The 10,867-nt window shown below is 39.1% G+C and overlaps 1 protein-coding gene across 3 annotated transcripts in view; it reads left to right on the forward strand.

Annotated features, from left to right (window-relative positions):
* The window catches only part of RALGPS1 (Ral GEF with PH domain and SH3 binding motif 1), a 66,443-nt gene that overhangs the window by 52,689 nt on the left and 2,887 nt on the right, over positions 1-10,867 (forward strand). The window contains exons 11-18 of one of the 3 annotated variants that reach the window (XM_066333040.1): positions 4,657-4,783; positions 5,341-5,492; positions 6,660-6,711; positions 6,985-7,065; positions 7,594-7,699; positions 8,781-8,873; positions 9,048-9,153; positions 10,508-10,599. In XM_066333040.1, coding sequence (XP_066189137.1) covers positions 4,657-4,783; positions 5,341-5,492; positions 6,660-6,711; positions 6,985-7,065; positions 7,594-7,699; positions 8,781-8,873; positions 9,048-9,153; positions 10,508-10,599 — 809 coding nt within the window. Of the gene's footprint in view, positions 1-4,656; positions 4,784-5,340; positions 5,493-6,659; positions 6,712-6,984; positions 7,066-7,593; positions 7,700-8,780; positions 8,874-9,047; positions 9,154-9,783; positions 10,476-10,507; positions 10,600-10,867 lie in introns of those variants that run through there. The other 2 variants (XM_066333042.1, XM_066333043.1) reach the window with 2 other exon arrangements.

The following is a 10,867-nucleotide window of genomic DNA, read 5'->3' on the forward strand; positions in this document are numbered from 1 at the left end:
AATCATGGTAACAGTATGCACTAGGAGTGGAGCCAGAAGAGTAAAGACAAGAGTTAGCAGTAGCAGATGACTTCACTTATTGGAAAAAAGGGGCAAAGTAACTCAGTCCCAAATGAATTTAATATTGGAATTTTGTTATCAGCAGTATCAGGCATAACTTCCCCAGCTAATTGCTCAGCAGTCTGGTATGTCCATAAACATCTATTGGTCTGTGCTGCTTACCCTCTTTGGCATCCTTCTTGGCATGGGCTTTCTTTGTCTCTTACTCCTTTACAGAAATTAGGTTGTCTGCCCTCTGCCCCATAGCTCATGCTGACACTCACTGCACCCCAGACTTCTTGCTCAACTGAGTGTAGATAGCTGAGGAGAACTCTATATCATCATTCTTCTTCATAGACATTTGGCAGCAGAGCAGATACAAAGACTTTGTAAAGGTATTTAAGTTCAGATTCTTATTACCTTAGCACAGGGCTAACAGAGCTAACCTGTATAGATTTCCTTCTCTTGCCTGGGAGTTGACGAGGATGCAGAACTACATTGAAAATGGTCAGTCCAGGGATAATAATACCAGCACAGATGATATTTCTGTTTTTATCTGATCCCACAAAGCATTTTGTTTTCTACCATCATGATCATCACTGAAGACACCTAAGTAGGAATTTTACTAAGTCACAGAATCACAGCATAGTTGGAAGAGACCACACTAGATCATCTTGTCCAAGCTGCCTGCTCAAGTAGGGTCATCCTACAGCACATGGCACAGGATTATGTCCAGATGGCTCTGGAATACCTCTAGTGAAGGACAGTCCACAAGCTCTCTAGGCAGCCTGTTCCAGTGGTCTGTCAACCCAGGTCCAATTTCCTTCTTTCACAGGACTGATGCAGGCAATTGTGATTGCCATATATAATAGCAAGGAAGCCAAGCTGGACTGTTGTATTAAGCTGTAAGACTCTTACACCTGTTTCCATAAATTCTGTCCCGCTTGACGCATCACACCTTAAGCCTGGCAATATTTTTATGTGAACTGAAATTTTATTCTCTATTATTATTTTGATATTATTCATAATATTCCCTAATATTATATTGTAATCTGAGATGTGGAGTCCCTTTAGACATGCTACATCATTTGTTTCAGGGGGAGGGGGGCAATTTATTAAACCTTTTCTGTTCTGAAGCTATCCAGGTATTCAAAGCTCTTACCTAAATCAGGCAATTATCATCTTTATAATGATCAGTCTTTAGATAGTTTCATGTTGCAATCGTATCAGAGTAAATTTCAGTCCATGCTCCCTAGAGAGAGAGAAAAAAAGGCAGTGTAGAGTGAAAAGTCTCAAACCCTTATTTCTTGCTAGATAATATCTCTTACACTTTGTAGGTTTTGATAGTAACATTTGAACCCAACTGGAGTCAAATCCAGCCAACTTTGATTTTGTTATGGGTTGATTGTGTCAGCACTGGACTTGGAATTTTGCTGTTCTTTCTGACAAAGTCATTTTGATGCAGTCTCATGCTTTTGTTTCGTTGCATATCAGTGTTTTGGAACAAAATTAATGGAACTGCTTTCAGGTCTCTGGTTCTCCACAGTGAGAAACTTAAACCTTTAAACTATTATGTATTACAAAACCTAACAGTTATTTCTACATGTAGTGCAATGTGTGTGTGAAAAAGCTTTGCACTATACTGATAATCCTCTAGGGCTGTGCCTTAAGATTGCTACTCTCTACAGGCTGTGGTTTCAGTAGCATTCAGTGAACTTAAAAGAACTTAATGTCATCCACTTGAAAAAAAATGTAAATCAGGATTGAGAATTGGCGCCAGAAACATCTGAATGACACAGCAGGAAGCAATATAAAAGTGAACAAATCCTGCAGCCAGATTAAGGGACAAGCCTCAGAGTGGGCACATTAACAGTGAAGTTTATGCTGATTTTCAGATTAAACTCTTGCTGATAAATGCTGATAATTTTCAGAGAAATTCTCTTTTAGCTGCCACTGGGTTTCATTTCCAATATGTTTTAGGCTTCTGAGCAGGTAATAAATATCTCAGTAGTCCTAAGTGTTTTCCTGTTCACAAGTTGAAAAGTACCTTATGGAAAGGCTCCGCAAACAGAGCATGTAGAGCAAACTCCTTTTTTGGGAACCTAGTTCATCAGAAGAACTGGAGGTTTTCAAAGTAAAGAACTTGTAATCATTTCTGAAACTTCTGAAGGCATTTGTTTTGTCTTTGCATAAATTTTAATTTTTAATGAAAACCCACGGTAGAAGACTTTAGTGAAATGTGCATTCTTCCTACTAATGCAGCAGCTAAGATTTTTCAGACCTAATGGTGAAATATGAATCCATACAGTTTTTACATTAAACTACGCAACACATGATTGCACTCATAGTCATACTTTTTCTGTGCTTTGCCTCATGGCAGAAATGGAAGATGAACTGCTTTGGTTTTATGGAAGAAGCTTCCAGTGTTGTGTTGTAGCCCAAATGCATCAGAACTTTAGTTGTACGTGCAGCAAGACCATTATACTTGGCCTTCTCCAACATGCCAGATGTGTGTCTCTAGGTGAATCTCTGGATGAAGTAATGACTGAAAGTGCATTTTTTAAAACTGCACGTGGTCATTAGGGATAAGACCTTCTCTGAAGCTGCATGTGCCAGTGACTGATGTATGACTGTTGTGTTTCACAAATTCGCAGTTGTGTGATGGTAGCAGAGACAGGCAGGCAAAAATGCTGTCCTGATGGTATATATGACTGAGGCAAAAAACAGGCTTAAAAACTGTTTTGTTTTTGTTCTCCTACTAAATTGATGGTCTGATGAATAATACTACTGAAGGTTCCTCTAACAAATTTATCCCATGTCTCTGTATTGTTAAAAGAAGTTTTGTCTTTTTGCTTGTCTTGGGGCTCCCTTCATTATTAATTAAGCTGCATAATGAACTGTTTGCTCAAATGTGCAGAACACTCTGTGGATTAAATCTTTCCCCTTACTGCTAGGGAAAACTCTTTGCAATTTTTCCTAGTTACAATCCAGTTCACGGTGAAATTCCAGAGTCTAGGCTCTGGGGAAGTAAAAATTCAAGTAATTTGGAATTCATTTTTGTGTTTTGTACAACTTGTTATAAGTATTTGTTGCAGAGTGAGTATGGACAGGAAAGCATCTTGCATTTATTTGGTGGTTTTTGGTGTGGGGTTTTTGTTTGTTTGTTTGTTTGTTTGGGGTTTTTTTGTTTGTTTTGGTTTTTTGCGTGTTACTGGAAGAAGCTTATTACTGGTTCTCCTGTTTCTTCTTGTGTCTCATGAATCCTCAGTTCAAGGCAGAAGAAGCTGATACCTTCCTTCAGGGTAGAAAGAGTAGCCTGTATAAAAAATAGAATCTCTCAAGTAGGGAGAGACCCATAAGGATCATTAAGTCCAACTTCCTGCTCCTTGCAGGGCTATATAAAACTAAATTGTATCACTAAGAGTGTTGTCCAGACTCACCTTGTCCTCTGGCAGGCTTGGTGCCATGACCACTCCCCTGGGAAGTCATGTCTCCCAGAACCATTTCTGTTAAAAGTTCATGCTCACATCCTGTTGTCAAACTGTGCTGTGGAATGTTGGTGTTTTGGATTGGTTTTGAGGACTTTTTTTCTGTTTCAGTTTTTACTTATTTGGTGCCAGACACTTCATTGTAAAGCTTCTGATGATGATTGTACATGGCTTTTCACATCACTAAGTTTCTTCTTGTGTTAACCTTTTAATGGGTGCATTTTGGTTAGAGTCCAGAAGCTGATTAAGCTGAGGTTTCTGGAATCTCCAAGAAGTGGTTTTTGTAATGTAGAGGGAACTCTGTTCTGCTGGTACCTGGCCCATCCCAAGGAGAAAGATATGGGGCAGATGGCCACTTTCATGACCACTGTTCCCACTTTGATTGCAAGCACCAATGCCACAACTAAATGCTTTAAAAGTGACATCTCAACTGCTTGCTGTGAAGCCAAGAAGAGCCTGGCGTCTATTGAGGATGATGATAGTCTGTGTTTTCCACTGTATTGCAAAAGTCACTCCCTGCCTTTTGTGAACAGCATCAAGGAGCTGGAACAAAACCTGTTTGTCCATGTTTTCTGTGAGACCTCATAAAATCTTTAAATAGAGAGGAAGAATGATTGCAGTGAGACATCTCTAGAGCTCATAGATGTTTGAGAAGTAATACATCTGTCTGGCCATTAGGTATATTACAGGCCTTGGTTTCTCTTACATGCTCAAGCTGTGAGTCAGTATGAGCAGATTGTTTACAGTTTATTCACAACATGAAGTTGTGAACAAAATTCAAAGAATGTGTGGACATTCCTGTTCACACCTGAAGTACAAACTGACTTTTGGCTCTGCATATTACACTTTGGCACATCCAACTGTTATAAGGATGCCAAGAGTTTTTGTAGTTCATTGTTAAAAGTATGAGCAAAACTGTTTTAAAAACTACTCCAGGGAGTTCAAGATTATGGAGGTGAATTTATAACAAAAATGGATGGTGTAGCCCTAACGTGCGAGAAACAGTGCTTCAGAAATGGGGCCTTTTGGTTATCTGTAAAAATTAATTTTAATCAGTTCCTTAACATACCAGCCAATGAAATTTCTGGCATCTGCATCAGTTCAGTGTTAAATAATGTCTCTCTTTTAGGTCCATCCGACATGTCAACAGTTATGAAGTTCAGCAGGAGACCTACATGTCCTGATACCTCAGTAGGAGCAAGTCTACCTACACCTCCCGTACCAAGGCACCGGAAGAGTCACAGCCTGGGAAACAAGTGCGTAACCCAGCTGTCTCATGCTCAGGCAGTTACATGTGTCATAAAAATTTAAGATAGCAGCAGAGAACTGGCTAGTATTTGTCCTTTCCCTTTCTTGTATTGCAAGAGTGTTTCAGGCTTTACTGTGTTTTCTCTAGGTTTTCTCTTGACACTTTTGGGTTTTTTTGCTGACTCTATTCTCTAATAGTGCCAGGCACTGGCAGTACTTGAAAAGTGCTTATCCACTTTGATCTGTGGATTCCTGGTGTGTCTTCCTTTTTCTGCGTTTCTGCTTTTGCTGCCACCAAAGATGTTCAGGTTTTGCATGGAGAGGAGTCAAAGCATTTTCAACTTCCTAGCTGCAGAAATTTAGTAATTGTTACCGACAAAGAAGTAAAATCTGAAACTCATTTTGGTAGTCAGGGAGCATATGTACAGTAAGTGGTAAGGTATAATTGTCTGCTCCTTAATAACCTGCTGATGAGGCGGAGGCTGAGTGGAAATAATGTGAGCCAAGGGTTGCTGTTAGATGACAGAAGAGGGGTTTAATGTTTTTTTCTTCTTCCATGTTCCAGTATGATGTGTCAGTTGAGCATCGTGGAGAGCAAAAGCGCCACCTTCCCGACGGAGCGGCCGCGGCACCTGCTGGACGACAGCGTCCTGGAGTGCCACAGCCCCGCGCGCGGCCACGCCTCCGGCGCGCGCCTGGCCAACGGCCTCTCCATAGGTATCGTCCTTCCCGGGGCGCTGCAGACTCGCAGATACCTGAAAGTAGAGAATTAGGAACATCATTAGTTCCCGTGCAAAGACAGATTGTTTTTCATAGATGAAAGTAGATGAGAAGTGCTATCTGGTCAACGTTACCGCAGCTTTCCTCAATTACCCACTGATGCTTTTGGTAAAAGTGGCATAAAGGGAGATTGGTTTTGTAGATGCTTGGTGTGTGACACAAAGTGTTTGTGAGCTTTTACCAGGGGAAAAGTGGATTTATATTTTAAAAGCTACCTTTACACAAAGGTAGGTTTAATTTTAACTATATGTTTTAGAAGATGGGAAAATTGTTTGGCAGTACTCTCTAAGGCTTAAAAAGAAATGTAAAATGAACACATCATGGTATTATAATTAATAAAATAATTATTATAATATCAAAAAATTATTAAGGATCTGTGTTTTAAGCAAGAAAAAGCCACCTTTTAAGAGACACAAGCTATTTCTAGAATAGGAAATTGACTGTGAAAGATAGCACATTACTTGCGCAAGAGTTAGACACTGAGATGATCTTTGCACTTCTGAAAATACAGGCACAACTCACTGTGTTAAAACTGAGCATTAGAAGATCAGTCCTGGGCAAATTAAAACTATGAGCTAAATAGTTGTACCAGAAAAGGAGGGACAAATGGGTGATGGGCTTGAAGGAGAAATAGGAACTTTAGTTATGAATACTATCATGTATATATTTTAATAATTCCTAGCAACAGCATAGAGCTGACATATCCTCTAATAGAGGTGTGTTTTCTTCTTGAAAGTAAACCATGATACCATATCTAATAACTTCAGTTGACTCATGGATATCGTGGTAGAAATATTGTCTTACAAATGTTATCTATCTGAAGTGCTCAGCTTCTGAAGTAAAAGTGTGGTGAAAATTAAAGTAACAGTACACAACAGTAACATGAGTTAAGAGTGAGAGACTGTAAATGGAGAGGCTCATGTGAGCCTCTTCCAAGTAAAGATTTTACCATGAACTCTAAAACACTTCTACTTCAAAACATAATTTGAGTAAGTGATGTCCACGGTACTATATAAAAGAGTATTCGGGTGATCCACATACATTGGCTTTGTATTTTCCCATGGGTGGTTTTCTTACTCCTTCTCTGTACTACTCTCTTTCTAGATAGCAGTGAAAGCTCAGAATTTAGTGAGGAGCTGCCATCAGGGCTTGAAAGGTGAGTTAGTCTTCATGTACACTCACTGAGCACTCTACAGACTTAGCTAAGAAATTCACAAATGATCCCTAACATAGGTAAGCCCTAAATCAATAGTTATTTTTATCAAATTATTGATTAGTTAGGAAAAAAATGGCAAACATTTTGAAATAAAGCGTTGCAAAAATATTGGACCTGAAAATATTGGGAACTGTCTCTGTCATGTTTACCACCCCTAACGGTAGAAGTCTCAAACTAGACTATCCCTCATCAGATATTTGCATTCACAAACAGGGGTCGTTTATATGCCACACTGGGGCCTAACTGGAGGGTACCGATCCGGAATTCTCCTCGGAGTCGAAGCTGTATCTACAGGTACAGTTCAGGGTTTGCCTCTCACTGTGCTAAACTTCAAATTGAAAGTGTAATTTCCTAGTGTAATGTATTTGTAGTCCAAATATCCGTGTATGAGCATAACAATTTGTGAAGTCTCTTCCTCCTGCTTGTAAAAATTCCTGTTAGTGTTAAAGCAGGGTTATGGCCCATTCAGATGAAATTGAGTTTAGCTATTGATTTAACTAAGGATGTCTGACTTCCATTCTGCAGAAACCTAGGCTTTGCTTAGGGTTTTATGAAACCTTTACAGAAGCAGGTTTATCTTGAAGGCCATCTTTGATTCCTGTGACAAGTAATGATGGTAGAAGGGTACCTTCTTGACCCTTCCCCACAGTCTATTTTCTGTTTTGCTGGACAGCTACCAGTAACGTCTGTCCATGTCAGAGAGCTATAGTATGGTGTGTTGGTTTTGTTCAGTAGTAGGGCTTAAAGGGCTTTGTTAAAAAACAAAAAATCGCTGTCTTATTTGTCTGCTCAAATACATGGAGGAATGCTTTGTCTCTCCAGCCCAACAGGTGTGTGCAGCTGCACAGCAGGTGGTTCCACAGGAGTCATTACCATGGAAGGACCTTTAAGAAGAAAAACACTGCTCAAAGAAGGCAAGAAACCTACTGTGAGTGATTCTAATTATACTTATTCCTATGATCCTAATTCATTAGTGGTTGTTATAATTTTCAAGATTAGATTAAACCTGCGGCTTGATACCACACAAAACAATGGTTTTATCAATTGTATTTTCCTGATCAAAGTTATGACCAGGTTATAGCAAGGTTGTAACCTTAATGTGCCATTTGATGTACAGCTGTTTTGCTTCTCCCTGCATTTGCAAGTCACATTTCTAGCTCTGACAGCAGGGTGAGGCAATTGTGTAACCAGCTAGCAATGTTGTTAGGCCAGAAATAAATCTTGCAGCACTAGCTGATGGCCCAGAGCATCCTGATACTTTCCGGCTAAATACCTCCGACAAAGGCAGATATTGCATAATGGATAATGTCTGCATTACGTTTCTGTGACAGGACATAGAATAATAACTTTTAATGGGTTTGTAGATTACAGAACTTGCAGTGGCACTCATAAAAGACTGAAGAGGGAGATCTTCAATACAGAATTTTCAAGGGAGGGTACAAATCCAATTGAACATATTTCTACTCGGTATTTCAAAGTATATTTTGGTGCTTTTGTGGTATCACATTAAAATGGAAAGGCTGCATAGCAGCCACCCATAGCACCAAAGTCATGGCAATTCATAGCTAACCTGAATTTATGGGTTTCACATGGTTCTAGTGCTATTCATTTGGTAATTTATTTGTTTTCTGTAGAGTTGACTGATGTATTTCACATGCAGCCCAGTTCAGTTCAGAGCTAAAAGATTTGAAGAATTGCAGAGCTGTCAACTCAATAATTTTTTTTAATCAAAAGTCCAAGATCTGTACAGCAGAAGGCAGCACACTACTCTTCTCTAAACAATCAGTACTGACACTTTTAAGAGATACCCAACTAAGAAGGAATGTATTCACAGCCAGCCATCAATATTTAGGTAGGTGGGCTGATTTACACCAGGAGACACTCTTTATCTCCATTTCTTGCTTCTGAAGTTAAATTTGGTAACACTTGGACTTGCCTGTGAATAGGTTTTTGAAATGTCAGAGATATGCAGAGTTTTTCCTAATTTTTTTTTTTTCTGTTTCATTCAGCTCTCCTCATGGACTAGATACTGGGTCATGCTTTCAGGATCAACTCTTCTGTACTTTGGAGCAAAAGCTTTAAGAGGCACTGAAAGAAAACATGTAAGCTTTAAATTTATTCTAATACCAAAAATTGAATACTCGTAAGTAGATCTAGAAGGGCATCCAAAGTGTACTTTCTGTTCCAGGCTAAGCCATATTTCTGTACAACTTCTGCAGTTAAAAGTTAAACTCTTCTACAGTCTCAGCTATGACTGACTTGTCTGTCTTTTCCAGTATAAATCTACACCTGGGAAAAAAGTCTCCATTGTGGGCTGGATGGTGGCACTGCCTGATGACCCAGAGCATCCTGATATTTTCCAGCTGAATAACCCTGACAAAGGTAGATATTGTAAAATGGACAATGTCTGCGTTACATTTCTGTGACAGGAGGTAGACTAATATCTACTAATGAGCTTGTAGGTTGCAGAACTGACAGTGGAATTCATTAAAGACTGAAGAGAGATCTTCAATACAGAATTTTCAAGGGAAGGTACAAATTAAATGGAACGTATTTCTACAATATGCTGTGGTAGTTTTGTGGGGCCTACAGAGAGATTCCTTAATTTTGGCAGTTACTGTAAGTTTTGCAGACATTCCTCGGCCAGTACGAGATTGTCCATGTGTCTCCATACATTGATCTCCAAGTCTCTGAATAGCTTCCTTAAAATCCGTCAGTATCAGTCAAATCTTGACTTACACTGAGGCCGATTAAAATATCAAACCATTTGCCAAAATACGTCTGCTAAGTAATTACTTTTTAATAATTAATTTTCCAGTGCCGTAACTTTTCCCTTGATTAAACTTCAAAAACTTCAAAAGATAAGAAAACTTCCGGAGTTATTTTGTACTTTGAGTGGTTGCTTACAGGTTTTCATGTTTTCAGCATTGCTGCTGGATATGGAAGTCCCATCTACTATGTGAAGTGCATCATCTGGGTGTTAACTAAAATGCACAAAATATTTGATTGCAGGAAACAATTTGCAGTAGGACATTGAAGAAAACTAAGTTTACAAATATGAAAAACTTTATCAGATGCCTTGATGAGAAGAAAGCCAGGATTAAATTAGATCTGACCTGCGGCGTATGAATGAGGCCCCAGTTGTGGTATAACCAGAAACATTTATTAAAAGTGTATATAGCTTTTATAATATTCTCACTATCAGATTAGAATATCACGCACCTGGATAGCTAATAGTGTAACTGTTCACGCGTCTGCTAACCAGTAATATAAGGGCTCACATTCCTAATACTCACATCGGCCTTTTTTCTTTAAATCAAGTGCTTGTGTAACAATTTTTTTCTGCTATCTACTGAGGTTCTGCTACATGTTACATTTTAGAAACTTTGTTACATCTCTCCCGCCTTGACTGAATAGTCCTTGTACTTCTTAACTAAGCGGTCTTTGTTCTCTTATTACTAAGTGTTCTTTTTTTCCTTGCCCCACACCGACCTACAGGGTCTTTTTCTGTCTGCCTATGAGGCCACATATGTTCTCATACTTGCTTCAGCCAAGAATTGCTGGGTAGCATGCCTCACGTGGGCTCTGTTATAATAGCAGCATCATGTCTGAGCATTTGAAGTGCAAATCAATATAAGAGTTTACTTCAGGACTTTGGCTTCTGCGCAGAAATCAGAGTAATTTGAAACTATATGTCTGTCTGCAAATTCAGTCTTTCATTCTCTTATTTTCGCAGGCAATGTTTACAAGTTTCAGACTGGTTCAAGGTTTCATGCAATATTATGGCATAAACATTTGGATGACGCGTGCAAAAGCAGCAAGCCTCAGGTAAGGTTGTGAAACCTGTTTCTGCCCACTTTTTCCTATTTTCCAGAAAAATCCTTATTAGAAAAAGTAACTCTTTCAATATGAATGCACACACAGTCCTGTGGAGACCGACATAATTCCTCATTCTGTACATTGATCCATTTTTCAATAGGAGAAAAAAAGACTATTTAAAATTAGAGAATTCCCATCAAACCAGGTTTTGTGCAGGTCTTGCTATTGATTTGGTTACCTTAAGAGCATATAACCTCTACTCTCCGTTGCTTCAAGC

The sequence above is a fragment of the Sylvia atricapilla genome, chromosome 19 (genome assembly GCF_009819655.1).
Source record: "Sylvia atricapilla isolate bSylAtr1 chromosome 19, bSylAtr1.pri, whole genome shotgun sequence".
Taxonomy (NCBI): domain Eukaryota; kingdom Metazoa; phylum Chordata; class Aves; order Passeriformes; family Sylviidae; genus Sylvia; species Sylvia atricapilla.